At 38.2% G+C, this 19,538-nt stretch overlaps 1 protein-coding gene across 1 annotated transcript in view; it reads left to right on the top strand.

Moving 5' to 3' along the window:
* The first annotated feature begins 1,383 nt into the window (after window positions 1-1,383).
* The window catches only part of ROS1 (ROS proto-oncogene 1, receptor tyrosine kinase), a 67,730-nt gene continuing 49,575 nt past the window's right edge, over window positions 1,384-19,538 (top strand). Inside the window, exons 1-14 of the mRNA XM_054630068.2 lie at window positions 1,384-1,634; window positions 3,320-3,373; window positions 5,247-5,306; window positions 6,023-6,049; window positions 8,797-8,857; window positions 9,466-9,614; window positions 10,810-10,948; window positions 11,428-11,629; window positions 12,304-12,380; window positions 14,555-14,677; window positions 15,640-15,824; window positions 16,901-16,998; window positions 17,564-18,075; window positions 18,684-18,896. Coding sequence (XP_054486043.2) covers window positions 1,512-1,634; window positions 3,320-3,373; window positions 5,247-5,306; window positions 6,023-6,049; window positions 8,797-8,857; window positions 9,466-9,614; window positions 10,810-10,948; window positions 11,428-11,629; window positions 12,304-12,380; window positions 14,555-14,677; window positions 15,640-15,824; window positions 16,901-16,998; window positions 17,564-18,075; window positions 18,684-18,896 — 2,023 coding nt within the window. The 5' untranslated portion in view covers window positions 1,384-1,511. The remainder of the gene's footprint in view (window positions 1,635-3,319; window positions 3,374-5,246; window positions 5,307-6,022; window positions 6,050-8,796; window positions 8,858-9,465; window positions 9,615-10,809; window positions 10,949-11,427; window positions 11,630-12,303; window positions 12,381-14,554; window positions 14,678-15,639; window positions 15,825-16,900; window positions 16,999-17,563; window positions 18,076-18,683; window positions 18,897-19,538) is intronic.

Here is a 19,538-nt window from a genome sequence, read left to right as displayed (position 1 = left end):
AATTGGGCAGTAATTCCCCCACACCTGCATAGCTGAAAGCAAATCTCACCCTAGATGAGCCTTACTCTCATCTGGAAGCTGCCTTGAGTAATAAAGACTGAGACACTGCACAAGGAAACCCCCAATACTTCCCAGGGCAACTGAAAAAAAAGGAAAGGAGGAACCTGGTCCTAAAAGCCTTTCCTTCCTTGGACCATGTTGAGCCACATGCTTCCCAATATTCATTGTCTGTCTCCATCCTGGCTTTTCCTTTCCTCCTGCCCTAGTACATTTACTCCTTTCACTGCAGGGGCAGAACAGCACAGGGGATTCTACTTCAGCCTGAGCCAGAAAAAACAGCATCAGGTTAATGCCAACCAATTCACCTCTGCTGCTGCTGGGTTACTGTTAACCAGGTTCCCAGCCTGTTTTATTGCATGGCTGCAGAAATGTTTCCTTGGCAAGTCAATGGGGCTTGGAAAAGTATGGTGGGAAAGCAGGTACCCTGTCTAAGCAGCAATAACAGGATGTGCCAGCCTCAACTGATCATCAAAATGCTGGGTTATTCATAAAGTAGCACATTTGATCTATAATGAGTAATACATGTGCACAAAATGACATAGCATTTGTTTATATATACATCTAAATGTGTGTGTGTGTGTATGTAAGCTGGATTGATCTTCTACTGCAGAATTACTCTGCATATCTCTGCTGGTACAGCACAGATGTGCCACAGACCACAGCCTGGATGTGTCTTAAGCTTGACTTTCCATGGACCTCTTTAATGTGAGTCTTCAGCTTTCAACTTCAACCACTCTTTAAATCAGACACATGGTTTGTCTATCAGCTTTTTTTTTCTTCCATGATATGGATTTAAACTTACTTGTACAATTGAGCCTCCTCATCTACAGAGCCTCTAGCAAATTGGCTCTGGTTAGTTTGTGTCTAAATTGCATCTGAAGGCAGGCACTGGTCTGTTCTGCATGATATTCTGGTGTGGAAACAACATTTGGAAACAGTCATTCAAAAAAAGATTAATTAAAATTTTTGCTATGTCTGATATGACCAATGGTGTTCTAACAATGTTATTCATCAACAACAAATTTTCTTAGTTGCATCCACATACAAATACTTAGAAATATCTTGATCTAGTCAAAATTAACATTAAGCTGTTTTTTTCCCACCGTTTCCCTGTTTCTGTGTGGCTTGGAGCACCTGATCAAGCATTGCCCTTGGTTTCCTTTTCACGTTAATGATGTTTGTGTAAGTCGATACACTGACTTTCATTTGTCAGCTCTTTTGTTTCAGTGGCTTAATAAGAAACTATGAAATAGAGGTTGCGTAACCTCAAGACAAGTGCTCCAGGAAGCTGAGAAGTTGTTGAAGGAGCAGAGTGTAAACTAGGATTCAGAAAATATTTTAGTGATCTGACATGCAGAAATTTCAGTTGTATCTCCATCCCCTAAACTAGAAGGAGTTTGTATGGCTGAGTCAAGGGAAGAGACAGATTACCAGATGAAATTGTTTGAGTTATGAAGAACACTTGCCTGTGGGTTTTCCCCCCAAAAAGGCTTGTTGCTCTTTGCTGTCTATGGATCTCTGCAGTGTACTGTGCTTTCTCAAGGAACTGTCAAAACTTATGTACAAGTAACCTGGTAAGTTTTCAAAACCTGTACCTAATCTTTTGAAATACAGATTGTTGTTTGCACTGTAAAAACTTCATATCGCATATCAGTGTTTGCAAAATTTCTCTAAAGAATGTTTTTTATGAAGAGCAGAGTTTGAAAATTAATGTTTAATATTTGAATTTGTGGAATCTGGTAAGGAACAAATCTCACTACTCTGACTGCATGCAATTACTATAAATGCTAAAGACCCTGGATGGTGGGGAAGATAAAGGAATAAACTGAAAGAATAAAAGTTTTATTTATTCATTTTAGCCTAGTCCAGGGCTTTTGTTATATAATTGAGGAAAACTGTAAAGTCACATTAAATTTTCTGTCTGTGACACACAGCAATACCCTGAACCTAGCTGTAGCTTAATTTTCAAGTTATCTGGTTTAAATTGTGGGTAATTCTGTAAGTATTAAAATTAGTGGTTAGATCCTTAGTTTTATACTTTTTTAATATTCCTTGGAATAGTGTGCAATACATTCTACAACCACAAGACAAAGATAAGCAAAACTCTGAAATCTAGATAATTATTCTGCCTTCAAGAGTTACCTCCTTGCCTCTATTTGCCAGAAATGTGTTGATGTGTTTTAGAGCACTGTGTATCTTTGCTTTGTAAAAAGGACATTTTGTGACTTGGTGCTAATTGTGGAAACCTGCTGCAGAGAGCTATCACCTGCTCTATTTTATTTCATACACTTCCCTGACAGTTCCTTTAAAACTATTTGGAGCTCTTTCACCAGTGAAAGAGTTAATTGCCTGCCCTGATGGAAACCTATCATGTAGTGATAACTTTAATGGGGATCCTTTCATTTAAGTTTAAATTAATTCAGAATAAGAAATAAGCTGCTCTTCCTTTCAGCTTTGAAAGACAGGAAAATCACATTTATGTTCAGTGAATGTATTGATTCAGGTGTGAAAAATGTAATCTTTGAGTCTGAGAGTTGTAGATCTTATTTTTCTCCTCTGATCTACTTGTTGTGTTCGATTTTTATTTTTTTTTATTTTGTGACAGCTCTGATTCTCACTATTATCACGGTGTACCCAGTGCACTGAAAATTTCTTCCTAGAGTTGTTTTTAAAGGCTGCTCTTACCTGGTTTCAGGTCAAAAATTTAAGAGCTGCTATTCAGCTTCTCTAAGGTTGTTGCATACATCCTCAAATCATTTGCACTTGAGTGACAGTGATACAGGTTTTGCACACTCTGAATGACGTGAAAAAGCAGGCACTTTTGGCAGGAGAGGAAGGGTGGTGGCGATCACCATATGGCTGCGTAAAACCCCTTCAAAAGGTGCCCAGACAAAAGGCATTTCGCTTGGAGGAAGGTCTTTCCGCTCCCAGGAGGTCAAAGCCACTTGGCTTTGTCCTTTAAGCCCAACATATTTGTGAAGGATTTGTTATTGACTCAGTGAACCAGAATGGGGAGTTAAGAGCCAAATTCCGACCTCAGACAGTTTGACAAACACCAACTGATTCCGCCAATGTCTTTGTTTGATGGTATCTGGGAAATCAAGTGAGAAGCTACTTCTCAACGGTAAATTTCTCCAGATGAGCAAACATCAGCCGAAGAAAATTCAGTTTACAAGAAGCCAATGACTTAGTGTGTTTTAATCAAAGAATTTTGGGGAAATATTTTGGTACTTTTAAAAAATTATATATTTTCCTACAGGAAGGAGAACTTGGAATTACTAACCTTTGCAATGTTAGTGACATCACTGGAGCAGTGAGTAATGGTTTACTTTTTTTAATTACTGACATTTTATGTTCCTGGTATTTGAATACAATGGGTACAATGATCATATTTTCAAAGAATGCATGAAAATGTGCACAGGTGCCTGTCTAGCATAAGTCACTAAGTTGAGTGGGTAGATTTGGTTCAAATTATTGGAGACATGGCTATAATTTTTATTTAAAGAAAATGTGTAAAGGGTGATGATCTCTGCTGTGAGTTATGTTCACAGTTGTGATCTACAAAGTTTATAACCTCTCATTTTTGAGACAATGAGTCAAAACTAGTGTTGCATCCAACATGCAAATCATTAAGACTGTCTTATTCAGTTACCTCTGTACAGTCAAGTAGTTTATTTAATTTCCTCAGTGATTCAGTGTAAGAAAACCTATAATTGTTGAACATTTAGAGTTCTCTAGGACTTCAAATGGTTGTGTCCATCATGGGGGTTTAATGTGAGCTTTCCATAGGAGTGTTCTTGGAGGACTTCAGCTGATTTCCTAGTTCAGATTGCAAATGCAGTTCAAGCTGGTGGTGATAGGTAACATAGAGAATAAAACTTTTCAGCTCCCATGAAGTTGCTGAATAAAGCTTAAAGACTAACTGGCAAAAAAAAAAAAAAAGGATGTAAAGGGATGCATACAGGATGATAAGCATGATTGGAACCAGGGGAGATGAGGTCTACAGTGGGGTTTTTGCAAATTATGTAACAAGAAGCAACAGTGCATGCCCAAAGAAAAAGTTCAAGGAAGGGCCACCTTTAATATTGAAGCATTCAGTGAATATGGCCACCAGAGACCTCTCTTGATAAACCTCCAGGACCATAACAGGACTTCCAATAGGAGGCAGATACATGGAAATTAGTTCTAGGAAAGTGATGTTCATGTATTAGATAATTTTATAATACCTATAAAACACAATTTATAGGTATGATTATAGTAGATAAATATTTTTTTGAAAAGTCTCACAGCACACACAGAAATTAGATGTCCTTCTGTGTGTCTTGTACAGATAAAGAATGCCTGCTTTCTAATGGCTCAGATTCTGTTAGAAAGTTTTTTCCTGCCACTTTAAGTATCAGTGATTATACATGTTCTTTGAAGAGTGGTGGAGAATTCAGTCTTCAGTATTTGCCACAGACTAGTAGCAAGCAGCCTCTCAGTGCCTGATACCTAATGAGGCTGGGCCATTTATGATACTGGGACCATAAAAGTCTCTGTTGTCAGTGACAATACATAGCAAGGTTGACTCACCTATTTAATTTACTGAGTATCTTTGCTCAGTGTTATCAAGTTTTCATGATAATTTTCATGAGGCTTTTCAACACTCAGTATCAGTCTTCTGTTTCTAAAGTTGTTCCAGCTTCCCTTTAAAAAGAAAAACCTTCACAATCACTAAGAAGTAGATGGGACAGCATAAACAAGAGAGATCCAATATCAAAACTGAACAACGTAATATTTATTACTTCTCTGAAAACTCATGGTTTTAAAGCCAATGCCTATTGGCATGCACATGTGGAAGGGCTTGTGCTGAACAGCTTTCCTCTGTGCTTTGCTGTCCTGCACACAGCAGATTTGCTGCTTCTGCACAGAGTAAAACACAGTGCTAAAACAAAGCTGGGATGGTGGGAGCACTGACTACATCATAGCTGGCTGAGTAAACTCATTCCCACAACAAGACTGAATTTATTTTGCTTTGTATTTGATTTTGGATGGAGAAGGGCACTATACGACACAACTCTTACTATAGGATCTGAGTACTTATAATACCCATGTATACCTTTAATGTGTTGCTAATGCTGGAGTAACCCTTGCATTTGGAATTCTGCTTTCAAAGTCATTTTTAAAGCCATCCTCTGTCTTTGCAGTGTACACAGGGATGTCAGTTTTGGAATGCAACCGTGCGAACTGACTGTCCACTGAAATGTGTGAGTATTACCTGAGTGTGAGTATTACCTGAGCTTTGGCTCTAGAGCTCGTCTCCAGCCTGTCAAGCATTGTATCCAATGGCAGATGTTCAAAATCCAATCAGAGCAATGTTTCTGTAAAAAGATGTAATGCCTACATTTTTTTTCTCCGTTCCTTATAAATTCTGTTTTGGAAAATTAATATTTCTTGTTATGCAAGTTGCATAGCAACAAGAATAACAAGAATCTAATATCAAAGGTTTTCAATTAGTTTGTCAGAATATATGTATTTTGCAGTTCATTAAGCTTAATGCAGGTTTTTAGACAGTGAGAATGCACTAGTGCTTTTCAGGATTTTACTCTATTGGACTTGTTTCAGAGTTGCATGCAGATGTAAATGAAGCAGATTTTAGGCCCTCAGTAGATTGATTTCTTGTTTATACTAAACCAGGTGGCTGAGAACTAGCTTTGGTCTGGGAAAACTGCCATGATAGCTTTCAAACTTCTATTTTTTCTGCATATCTTGAACACCTGAATCTTATTCAACCTTAGCATCACTCTAATGTTGACTTTCTGTTCTTCAAGTGTGGGTTTTCCTTCTTTCATTATTTGCCAGTGATAAAGTTTTGTAATGTACTTTCACTGTAAGTAATTCTAATAAATTGGTATTATCTGTTTGAAATACTCTCTGATTATATTTTGCTAACCCCACATTTTATTAATTTGTTTCTTGGCAGAATGAGACATACGCTAGAACATGTGAGGTAAGTTAAATGCCATCAGAGCAATACAAAAAAAATCGCTATTTCAGTGATTGCTATGTCCTCACAGTGCTAAGAAATACAATGTAGATACACAAATTTATCAATTCAGGTCTAATTGTTTTGTACTCTCTAAAGGTGAAGAATGTGTTATGTACCTTTTCAGCATGGTGACCAAGGACAGGCTTACATTAAGAAAGCAGACAAATCTCACTATTATGAAACAGGACAGACCTATGTAAACCATGTTCTAGGCTCTCCCAAGAGTGTTGTTCATCCAATTTTCCATTAATTCCATCAAAGACTATCCAGAGAGAATGCTTGTTAAGGCTGGTATGATACCAGCTTGGCGAGAATTGAAAACAAAGAGCTAGAAGAGCTCTTTGGGAGCTGGAAGACAAAACTCTTGCCTGGATAGAACCTAAATGAAATAAAATGCAATTCAGTAAGGGGCAACATATGGCCCCTTAGAAAGAGACCTCAAGTGGGGAGTTCTGTGGATGGACTGGTGTTCACAGTGATGAGTTTGGGTCAACAAAGTGCTGGTAAAGAGATGGGTGCTTTCAGCATTAACATAGAGGATAGGATGGGGATGAGATGATGGGGATGAAAGATTGTATTTGGCACTGCTGAGACCTCAGGATGAAGGTTGATCCCAGATGGAAGCAATACATTTCAAGAAGGTGATGGAGGAGTTGGAGAATAATGAGTAGAATACAAGCCCATTGTAGACCTGGGAATTTGATTGAAAGGATTTTTTTTTTTAGTCTGTCCAATTGTGATGATGACAAAGGTTTACTAATGCATGAAATGGTGGTTTCGGAGTGTATGGCCAGTCCAAGAAGTAACCAAATTACTTTTGTAGAGACATAAAATGAGTGTGGGGGTTTTGTTGCTTTTGTGTTGAGGGTTTTTTCTTTGCCTGTCTGGTCACACAATATGCTACTGAAATGTGCTGACTCTGCAGGGGCTTTTTTGAGATTATCTTTCCACTGGATCAGCTGACTGACTTGACTACCCACATGTCAGGCACACACTGTGTCACTGCATCCAAAGGATCAGGTCATTGCAGCCTGCAGAGCAAAGGAGTGGGAGTAAGAGTGGGACTTTTTCTTTGGCATTAGCTCAGTTCTGTTGTCTGAGTACACCTTGTGACTGAAATCTGGTAGTATTTCTCATTCCATCTAGGAACAGGGGATTGCCACTGAATTTCATGGGAACAGTCACAAGAAAAGACATCAGACTGTGGCTTATATAAGAACATTGCTGATGGATGGAGAAAATATGAGGATTTATTGTTCACAAGTAGAGCAGCTGGCAAATTTCCCTTAAAATTGAAGGTTAGGAGCCTTAGCAATCCTCTTACCTCAAGCAAAAATTGGATTTATGGTTCAGATAAAAATCAGAAGAAAGACTAACACAGCAAATAACAAATATTCAGAAATAGCTGTGTTCAATGAGGCAGAAGGCACTATGAATCGGCATGAAATGTGGGGACACTACCCCTTAAAACAAATACTAGTCATAAATTAATGTTCCACTGTACACTTGATAGCTACTAATACCTGAATTTTCACCTACTAACAGTGGTGATAATTTGCCTGGAATTATTTTATTTCTCTGAATATGAAAATATTGGAAAAAAAAATATAAGTGGTTGCACTTGGCACTAAATGTATAGATGTGACATAATGTATATAGGAATATAAAGCTAAGCAAGTTTTCAAATCTGTCTTGGTTGCAACTGTGTTGTCTGAAATAGCATGTCTTATCAGTTTCCATAGGGTGCTGGAAGCGTGTTTCGTCAAATCATAGGAAGAGCAATTAAAAAACTTCCCTCACTTGCCATAATGAATTGCTTCTGAATGATCTTAAGGTTGATTATCACTTGAAAGGTTGCTGCTGTGTGGAGCAAACTTCAAAACTTTAAAGGCTGAATGAACTTGCAGAATAAAATGAGCCCAAATAAACCTCCTGCCTGGGAAAGCTCAAATAACCACTTCTCAAAAAGTTTGGATTTCCAGGAGATTCAGTCTTGCATGTAATTTTAAAGCTACTGAGACCCACCTAGAACACATTTCTACTTCTTAAGTTCTCTACATAAAAAGCAGGATGACACTATATTTATCTTCCCTACTTGAACTGAAAACTCAGGAATTTTCTGTTCTTAGGATGTCAGTGTGGAGCTCACTGCCTGTGGGTATTTGTTATATTTGCCGCTTGTAGGCACAACTGTAACAGAAGGAGTAGCTGCTGAAAAGGAAGTGTGAATTAGGCATGGCTGTTATAAAAAATTGCTGATTTCAGCTATTTTGAAAATTCACTGGTAATGCATTGTAAGAATGTGCCTCATTCATAGGGAATACATGAAGCAGGAAAGGGTGAAATGCAACATATGGAATATATTACTAACTAGTCAAAAACCTTGTCTTCCTAACTCCATGGTCATCACTGAAGTCTATTTCCAGCTGTAATGTAGCTCCACGTTCATGCTTTCCACAAAGGGACAGTGTGTAAGGAGGAATCCTTTAATTCAGGGCCCAGTGAATTGATGGAAAGTCCCTCAAGAAAATCTTTGGAGTGAGTTCATGGTAGTGCTATTTTTTAGATTTAATATAATTATTTCCACTGGGTTTGTGCATATGCAAAATGTCCACAGAATTTGTATGTATTTAAAATGTGTCTGCATGATTCTGGAAGGAAGTTTGCCTTCACACAAAGCTAACCAGTGAGTTCTGTGCCCTACACAGACAGTTTCCTGTAAGTTTGGCTGTAGCTGTGCAGAGGATGCATATGGAGATGAAGCACTATGTAAGTCTGAATAGAGTCTTGTGTCCAATTGACAGTCTGATAAATTCGTAGTCTTGTTCTATGGTCTGGATTTATTTAAAAAATAGGAAAGTCTTGAGTATTTTCATTAATCAGAAAACTACCACTATTTTTTTTCTTTTAACTTTAAATACACTGAAGTTTATCTTGGAGTAAAACATTTTTCCCTCCCTTTCATGGACATAAGATGTTTTGAATCCTGTCTCAACTGTTTAAGATGATACCTTGGGCCAATACAGTGCTATTGAAATAGTCCCCTTGAAAATATTTTCAGAAGTCTCTTATGCCTTCTCTGTTTCTATTCAGAAAAATTTTACTAAGTAGCTGTAACTAAAAGTGCACTTACACAAATATGGGGTAGTAGTCACAACTGCTCACATTGAACCTGGCCTGTTTCTGTCTGACTTATCAAACTGTCTCTGTCTTTAAAATGCCATGCAAGTTACTCAGCAACATTTTCAATATATTCTTTTATGTGTTTTTATGGGCTTTGCAGCTTTTAATGGGTGAGGTAAAAGGTTTTTACCTTTGAGATGTAGGGATTGCCATGAAAGATTATTTCTTACTGTTATATTGTATTTTCCCCTCAGGCTACTTGAACAAACCAAGTGCTCCATTTGCATCTGTCATTGGAAACAACAGTGTCACATTAGGGTGGAAGGCAGCTAACATCTCTGGGGTGAAATATGTTATCCAGTGGAAGTTCAACAAGCTCCCTGGTGACTGGAGGTACACAGAAGTAAGGGAGAACACCTCTTTTTACTTCACAAGGAAATTGGCTCTTCTCTGCTCTTTTTTATTTTTTATTTTTAGAAAGATATTGGATAATATGTTAGGTACATGAAAGAGATTTTGAAAATCATGGGTGGCAGGGGGAAGCTGAGAAGCTGGGGATTATTCCCCATTTCCTCTAGCACAGGAACTAGGGACCTTGATGGAAACTAGCCGGCAGCAGGTTCAAAACTAGCAAGATGTATTTCCTCACTGAATGGGTAGTTGAAATGTTCCGCTACTTCCTGGCATGTGTGGATGTTAAATTGCTAAATTTAAACTCCTGAATATTAAAATTGCTAAAATTACTAAATTGGGTTTGAGAAGTGACTGGAAAAATTAGCAGAAGGAAAAATCAAGTTCTAATAAATGCACATATTCCCATTCTTTCATGTTGAGTCATGCTTGTGAAAAGCCAATGAGAATATTCAGGAGAAATATAGCTGTAGGCTTTGTCCTGTTTTTTTTTTTTTTTTTAATACCTTTCCCTAGAGAAATTTTTTTGTTTCTTGTCAAAGCACAATACTTGGCTAGAAAGACCTTTGTTCTGACTCAGTAGAGTTATTCTCATAATTTGTTCTTTTGCGTCAGCTGTACACTTGTTATCTTGCCATCATCTCTATTGGATCAATTTACAGGGCATGACAAGTTGGTGCCAGAAATCAAAGGTAAAGATAATTTGCTAAGCAGGAAGTTATTCTGAATGAATCATTGATGAAATAATAGGGAGCAATTACTTCAGACAATAAATATTTCAGTGTAACTAGGATCCTTTGTATCTGAAACCTGTGGTATACGTTTAAAATACATTGCTTGTTACATGCTACTATTTCAGGTTTTTTTTACTTTTTTCTTAAAATTTACATATTGCATCAATTAATTACGTATTGCGTTAATATTGCATCAATCCTTTGATCTACCTGCTTATTGTTGGGATTTGGTGCTGTGTTCTGAGGAAAGAGAAGAGAAAATGTTCTGAAGAGATGGAAAATCAATGTCTATGCTGAAAATAACCGTCAGAATTTCCTCTTAATTAAACATATGATGCTGCCCTTTTTTATCCTGAAATAATGTATATTGTTGTATGAGACCTCTTTTGCCCTCATAAAAGTAGCTGCAGCTGGAGGAAGGAAAAGCCCAATTGTGTTTGTGCATTAATCTAGGTAGTATCTGAAACTTCATATACCATCAAAGACCTTCAGGCCTTCACAGAATATGTGTTTCAAGTGGTTTGGATCATTACGTCTCAGCTGCAGCTCCATTCTCCACCTAGCCCCAGCTACCGGACACATGCTTTTGGAGGTAATGAATTGCACTATTAATTCCATCTTTCAGGACCGTAACAGAAACATTCGAGTTTCACTGTTGTTTCTTTGGCAGCAGACATTGGTGCCTAATCTTTAGAACCATGTGTGTGTCGTTTCTTGGGTAGCTGCAGAAGACCAAACTAAAAAACCAATAAGTTCTTTTTGTTTGACTGAGAAGATCTAGGGCTTCTCCCTGCTTTTGGTTTTAAAAGCAAGCACAGAAAAGTACATGGCCAAAATTGTGAGGGTACGTGGGATACTTTTGTACATAATTATGCATGTATTTGATTGAAACACAGTCCTGTTTTTCTGAACATTAAAAAAAAGCTGAAATGCCGCTGGAATGTTAACTGTCCCTAATAATATGTTGGTGTATAAGTGAATAAACAGGTGTGAAACCTAAAAATGTATTTAAAAATCAAAATCAGTTAATGTCTTAATCAAGTTCTCGAGTCAGTTATTTCTGTCTTGCAGTTCCTGCAACAGCTCCTGTCATTAAAGACATTCAGAGTTCAAGTCCAAACACTGTTGAAGTTAGTTGGTCTCCACCACTTTTTCCAAATGGATTGATTATTGGATATAACTTGCTCCTGACCAGTGAGAATCATGAATTGCTGAGAGCCTCAAGAGGGCACAGCTTTCAGTTCTACTCCACCTTCCCAAACACCACTTACAGGTACAAAAAGAAAACATACCAATGTGGCCAGGTATGAGGTCATGCTTCTTGCCCAGATAGCACCAAGTAGGCCTTAATGCCGCTTCTGCACAACTGTGCTGTTTACTTACATCCTTGCCAAAAGCAAGGGCACCTTCCTTGAGGTAATGGAGTTACCCCAGGTAGCTTGGCTGCTTTTGCAGAAGTCAGATGGTGAGGAAGGAAAAGCACCTGGATATAGGGCTGGGAAGCTCCATTTTCTTAGCTAATGTTTTTAATTTTTTAGGCTTGTGTGGCATGTTTTTAGTACAGAGGGAGAAAGACCAAAGGGTCTTCTCTAGTCCTGTAAGCATCTGGAAAAATTCCTTTATTTTTATTAAACGCAAATGTCTGCATTCTGCTTGCACTGGTAAATACAGATCTTCCTTGGAAATGAAGTTGAGTTGCTCTTCTGAGTCTGAAAATTTATTTTGAATTGAAATTTAGAAGATTCTATTGTTTTTGGCCTTTGTGCAATTCAGACTTTGGTTGGTTTTGTTTTTTTATTCTGAATTTCCCCAGAGCGTTATATTTAAACAGGCATTTTCTGAAAGTCAAGCGCTTCTGTAGCAGCTTCCCAGCTGGATAAAATGTTTCTCAGGCCATCTTTCAGAAGGAACCTGCCAACCAAAACCTGTCTCTTTGGTGTGCCATAGGTTCAGTATTGTGGCAGTTAATGAGGTCGGTGCTGGACCCCCTGCCGAAGCCAACATCACAACCCCGGCATCCAAAGGTACAAGAGCAGCAGAGTCTTTACCACTGTCTCTTCCTAGGGACAAACTCATGTCCCCTGGCCTGCCACAGTCCTGGCAGGAGTACAAATATTTAGACTGTGAACATGTGAAGGAGTTGAACACTGGGGAGTCAATAGCACATCAGAGGAGGTCCTGCTCTCCAGCTGCGGACATAAGGCATCACAGCATGGAAATGATCACTTAATGTGAAACTCTTGTCAAAAATTCTCAATTATCTCAAGCCAAGTATGTGAAATCATACCAACTTTTTTTTTTTTTGCTCTTTCATGGAGGTATTTGTTTTATTACATCAACTAATTAATATTGAAGGTAATGATGCACTATAGCTATTACTCAAAGAATTGCAGAATTATCAATTAATTGGCAGAGAAAGATAGATACATGTTGAGATAGAACACAAATAAGAGTGAAATCAATGAAATCGATGTTATCAAAATGTTCTTTTAGGAAAGAAAATAAAAGAATTCCCTTCTCATTAAAAGATTCAGTTGTCAAACACCTGGAAATGCTTCAGCTTTATGAAAACACTTCAAGACTGTCTCTGAATTGCCATTGGTTAGAGACATTGAACTTGCTTCTCTAGTGCTTTTTAAAATATTGGGGTTTTTTTTGTCTGTATTAGCTCAGACACACTGTTTCCTTACTTACAGCTCCACGGAGGTTTGCTCTAGGGCTGGCTGACCCTGAGTTATAAATATTTGTATCATTTTTGAAAAGTCCAGACTGTGTTCACTATGTCAATCCAATTGTCAATTAATTTAAGGTAGAAAATAAACAAGAAAACAAACTCCATAGCCCCTGAAACCCCCACCTGATGGGGGTGGGGAGCCACCCCACCCCCCTTACTAGTCACACATAAAATTTCAGTTGTTTCCCCCTGAATTGCACAGGCACGTGCTTTCTCTCTGTGCTAACATGAACAGGAACAGCGTTTTGTCATGCATCATGTCCAGAAATGGTGCTACTGCATCAGGCACTAAGCTGTGTAGATCTGAGCCCTGACAAGGGTCGGGGAAAGAATCTGATTTCTGCTGTAGATTGCAAGAAACATTGCTTGAAAAGAGATAAAGAGGTGATATTGGCCTCTTGTACTTTGCTCTGAAAGCATCGTTATTGAAACTACTCACAGTGCATCATGTGAGAAATACACACAGCTCAATCTATGCAGATTATCAGAATACATTAAGACAGCATTTGATCACAGTTTTGTGATATCCATATGAGGAAATGATATCTGATTGCAGACAGCTGCTTAAGCTGGAGAGGAGAAAAAAAAGGGAAGGATTGTTTGCTGATGGAAATTAGCCAAAATCATACTTGAAATAATACACCATCTTTAAAAATGAAGGTAACAATCAATTTAACAAGGTGTGTGCTAGATTTCCAAGGATCTGAGATTCAGAAGCAAGGCAAGCTCTTCCCCAGGCCTATGTATAGACCAGACAGAAGGTACAGATTTACTGCAGAGGTTTTGATGTAAATCACATGGGCCTTAATAAGCATGAAATCAGTTTATTTGACCAAAGCTATCCTTGTTGACTTTAAATTCTGTGACTTTATTAGAAAAAAAATTAGAAAGTTTATCACCTTTGAAACAGATGATATTATCCCATTATCATCTGTATCTGTAATAGGTACTTGTTTTTTGAATAAATCACTAATCATTACAATAAAACACCTGAAATGAGCATACTTGCCTTGCTTTTCTCTAGCTCTGTGGGATAATATTTTAGTTTGACTGGGGTTTCCAAAGAAGTCCAGAGAGGTTAAATGTCCTATTTCTGCTGGATCTTGAAGTCACATGGGTGTCCTAGTGCCTTTATTTCCTTGAGTCAGTAAGGCTTCATTTGCTCCAGCTGACTTTCCCTCCCTAAGGAACTGACTATTGTTGCAGGAATGATGGTGGGAAATTCACATGGCCTGTTCTCACCCTGTGTGAGGAGCCAGAATCAACTGTAATGGTGAAGAACTCCATATACTTTCAGCACTCAAAGGGTTTAGGCTTTGGTCTGTCACTGCTAATGTAAGGATGTATTCATACCTACAGACATACATACCTTTGGGCACACATGCATATGCACGGCTATTAAGGATGTATCTGAGTTAGCCATGTGCTGTGGTCATCTAAATTCTGAATTTTTCTGTTTGCCAGTTAAGGAAAAAGCAGCATGGCTCTTTCTATCCAGAAAAGAGTCGTTAAGGAAGAGATACACAGGGCATTTCCTTGAAGCTGCTCAGTGCCTGACAAATGGTGTTATACACCACAACATCACAGGTAAAATCAGACTGGGCTCTCTTCTTTTCTGTCAAGTGCCACTAAGACCTCTTTTCACTAAGGACAGAATGCACCTCACATAGCTTGAGACGGTATCTAGTCTCCCTTTATAGTCTATGAGGAGAAATAGAAACTTTCAGGACATGATTTGTGGTATTTGAGGTGACAGGCATTAGGAAGCAATAAATGGTTCTCCCCAGTGCAACTGTTTCTCTACTGTATCTAGGCACCTGGTGCATTTTTTTTACATTGTAGGTATCTAAATTGAAGTAAGAGGAATCCATGTTTCCCTGAGATTAATATCTACTTTTTCTCAACATGAATATGGGGAAATGAAGAGATTCAGACTTCTGAATAAAATAATGCCAAGTTCTAAAATATAGTGCTAGTGTGTTAGCATACTAATGAGGCATTTAGCAGCTGGAGTCACCAGATAACCACGTTATCTCAAATTACTCACCACTCCAATGTTTCTTACCTACAGTGATCCTTGGTGACAGTGTGGAAATCTGAGTTTATCTACCAAATTTCTCAGAGCCATAAAGGCTCCAGAGAAAGAATATTGCCCCTGACTAAATAGCCTTGGATAGTGCAGAGGTGGCACAGATTATCTCATGTTTGAATTCTAGAGTGAGTGGTGCTTTGTGAGGAGATGCCAGCTGCATCTGTTTGACCTGTAGAGGGGCAATCAGTGTCGGTTTGCATATTACATGTCCTCTCTTTGATTACCTTTCTGAAGGGCAATTCTCTATAATAATGTCACTTACAAAGCAAATGGGAATGTTTCATTATTATCTGAAAGAAAACTAGAAGTGAGGAGAAAAAACAGTTAATTTTTCTCTGATGATGATGATGGTGGGTTGCAGACTGAAAAATATGTATTTTCAAGGCAAGTAGAAAAATTATCTGAAAAATGGAAACTTTCTTATATTATCTGTGTGCACATATCTTTCTATTTTTAGGTATTTCTGTGAATATTTATCAGCAAGTTGTCTATTTTTCTGAAGGGAATTCTATCTGGGTGAAAGGCATTGCAAATATGTCTGATGTATCCGACCTAATGCTCTTTTATGCTGGCTGGGGGAATATTGTGTCCATCTCAGTAGACTGGCTTTACCAGAGGATATACTTTGTCATGAACGAAAAGGTAATGCTCTAGTGCTTAATTTGAACTATTACATGATTAATTTTACATGAGAAAAATATTATTTATGTATAGATATGTATGCACAAAATATAATTACAAAAATATTTTTTAATATAATATTAATATTCACGTATTTAGTAATTTAACAAAGAAGAAAGGCTTGACTATGACATCATATTTAAAGTAAACACCCAGCAGGGAACTCTGGCTCCTTGCCTTATTTTTCTCCTTAGTACATAGCTGTTTTGGTTTTAATTCGTTTTTGAGACTGCCTTCACACCCTCCTCATATCCAGTATTGGCGTGCTGTTTCTCTTGGTTACCCATCTACTCTGTTCATTTCCTACTCTGCCTCAGGAAGGTGGTCAGATAACTAGATAGTGATTTTTTGCTGTCTGTCATAATTGACAAAATATGTTAAGTGTTTCATACAATAGTAACAGCTCAGATTACAGCTACTTCAGTTTGAAATGAAAATGGAGATTAACCCTGCACTGGATTTCCTACTCATAAAACATCAGTTGCACTAATGGTCAGACTTTGCACATACCCATGTAATCCTCTAATGTACAAAGGACTAGAAACCTGCCCATAATGGTTAGTGGGGGATTTTTATTTTTTTAATCCTCTTGCCGTGTTTGACCTTTTGCTTACTGAACAGGGAGCAGGAAAAGCAGTAGTGATGAAAAGATACAAATGAGCGGTAGATGAACAGATCGATGGCAGAGATATCTGAATTCCAAGGTATCGCTTCCAGGACCAGAAAAGCACTTCCCTTTCCTGCCAGATCATTTTCAAAGTACAGTTTGCTTATACCCTCAAAATTGAGTATAGGCAGTTGATAACCAATTTTCCCTCCAGCTTAGAGGTATGAGTGACAGCTTCAGGGTAAGCTGTCGTGGCTTTCCGTACAAGGGTTATCCTTGGCTGACTGAATGCTCAGGAGCCCAGAAGGACCTAGGACTGTGAGAGAGGTGTTTTACTCTCTTCATCCCCTGAAGGATTCTTGGGTCAGCTTGTCTGCTCATTAGCAAACACCCTATGAATGCATCACCCATTTTTCTTCTCGTTTCCCAGATACATTTCTGCCACTTAGAGAACTGCACGGTAGCTGAAGACGTCACTCCTCTTTACGTGACATCCCCTAGGAAGGTTATAGCTGATCCCTATAATGGGTAAGTGAATTCCTTTGAGCACTTGGTGCCAAAGGTGCTATAAAGCTCCTCTCTAATTTTCTCCACTTCATTAGTCATCTAGGTTCCTGTTTCAAGCACTTAAGTTAACAAAACAAAAGGGTAACAAATAACAAGCTACAAAACAACTGGAACAAGAGAGATGCCATGCAGTATTGTTTCGTGCATTTTCTTCTTTAGGGCATTAGCAGAAGAGATAAAGCTTTTCCAAACCAGAAATTTGAGTTTCAGAAATGTCATGCTTTTATGAAGATGAAGCTCAATGAATTTTAAATGTTCATGCTTAGCATTTAAGGTATTATAGAAGAAAATATTTTCCAATAATCTGCTATGCAGTATCCCAGAAGGTAAAAACTGATGTGTCTACTTCCTCAGTATGTGTATATACATATATATATATATATATACACACACTGATAGTGCCAAAAGTATTTTTCTATTGTGCATAAAGACAGGCACATGTCTTATGTCTTAGCTGCTGAAATATTTGTGGCTCAGCAGACTTCTTGCACTGTAGTTATTTGGGTTTATTTTGCTCTGTGGCCAGTTATATCTTCTGTCTCCTGGAGGATGGCATATACAGAGCAAATCTTCCAATCTTTCCTGGCACTGCCTCTGCAGCTTCACCAGTGGTGAGATCCAGTGCTCTGAGAACCTTCACAATCAACTTCCAATCTAAGAGACTCATTTTCTTCAACAAAACAGAACAGGCCTTTGTGTCAGGTTTTCTTGATGGTTCAGAGTTTCACACGCTGCGATCACATGTGCCATTTAATGACATGGAGAGCTTCGTTTATGAGGATAACACATTTACAGTCACAGATGGCTCAGCAGTTTTTCACGAGGAGGTCTCTCCAGTGGGAAGTTCTAGCTTCAATGAGTATATTGTGGACTGCAATTTGGTGTACCCAGAGTACTTTGGCATTGGCAATTTGGTTTTCTATGGGCCATCAACTCAGCCTTTTCCTTTACCAACTGCTCCTCATCTTGTCATGACTCTGTTTGGATTGGACCGAGCTGTGATCAGCTGGAGACCACCTGAACACACCATTGGAAGCAGTAAGTTCAACTAATTATCCCTGAAGGTCCACTTCTTTTCTTTCTACAGAAATAACTTTCTGGTTTCCCTTTTCTTGACTTGGGCTTTAGTGACTTCAATAGAAGATAGTGATGGAAGTTATGGAATTACTTCTGCTTCAAAAATTTAGCCCATAATTTGCCAGTAAAAGAGATAAATTATCTAAATTAACACAAGTGTGTGTTGGCAATTCATATGCCCCCTGCAAAGATTTTAAGCAAAACTTGATCTTAAGTATGTTATGGAGTAGCAGTAATGCTGGGTACCGGTATCACATAGGAAATGGATGGCAGAGATGTAATGACTTTTGATCAGTGACTGTGCTATGGTTTCTACCCTCTGTACATGTGTCTTTGAATTCCAGAAAATCACCTGGCCAGGGAAAATTTTTGTTCTAATTTCATTCTTCGTGGGGGATTGAAGCATAGGGCCAGAGGGCAAGAGTGTAAATTTTTAATGTATCCCTTTCCTAATTCCACTTGTATTGGCATTTTTGAAAGGAGTCTTCAATGTACATTTTTCTCAAAGGATGTATATCAACAGTTACAACAATTTACTCTGTACTCACACAATTATTTGCTTCACACAGGTTTATCTGCTTGGCAGAACTGGACCTACGATGTGAAAGTGTCACCTCAGCACCCATTTGAGGAGGAATGGCTTGTCTCAAATATTAGTAGCACAAGGCTTACAGTGAAGGGCCTAGCCAGCTTCACAGCATACGAGGTGTCAGTCAGAGCTGTGTCTCCTGCTGGTGCAGGGCCATGGTCAGAGTCATTTAGAGGTACAACTTTAGAAGAAGGTGAGAATTGCTTTGTCACACAGGAAAAATGAAGAACAAATTGTGTATAAATCTTTCCACCTAGTGAGGCACACACTTTTGGCAAAGACTGCAAAATAAGGAGTACAAAAAGGTTTTTCTTAGAATTAAAGAATACAGGATAAGTAAATTTGCTTTTATTTAAAGTAGTAAGATTTTCAAACTAGAATAATGATATTAAATATTATTTATGCATTAACAATTGGTACTTATCTACATTTTTCTAATGCAAATCTCTATCAAAATATTATTTGATACAGTAAAAGAGGTGTTATCCCTTTTCATTGCTCTGTAAAGAACTTTATATGATGAAGTGGTTTGTGCAATGCCCTGAGGATTAATGACAATTCATGGAAAAGTGCAGCTCACCAAATGCTGAAAATCCTTGATTTGAGCATAGATAATCAGGGAAAATGGATGTGTGCAAAATGTCTGAGATTTCCATGTCTTTGGAATGTTTTTTGAAACCTTGTTCACCCAAATTAACCTAAGTCTGAGGGGAAAATAGCTTCCAGTTTAAGGGGTTGCACTGGCTTAGGGGTGACTCTTACCTGACTTTGGTAAGGACAGTTCCAAACCCACAGTGATTTTTCAGCGTCTAATAGGATTCCAAATTGCCTTATT

This window comes from Agelaius phoeniceus, chromosome 3 (assembly GCF_051311805.1).
Source record: "Agelaius phoeniceus isolate bAgePho1 chromosome 3, bAgePho1.hap1, whole genome shotgun sequence".
NCBI lineage: Eukaryota > Metazoa > Chordata > Aves > Passeriformes > Icteridae > Agelaius > Agelaius phoeniceus.
This window is presented reverse-complemented; position numbering and strand designations above follow the sequence as displayed.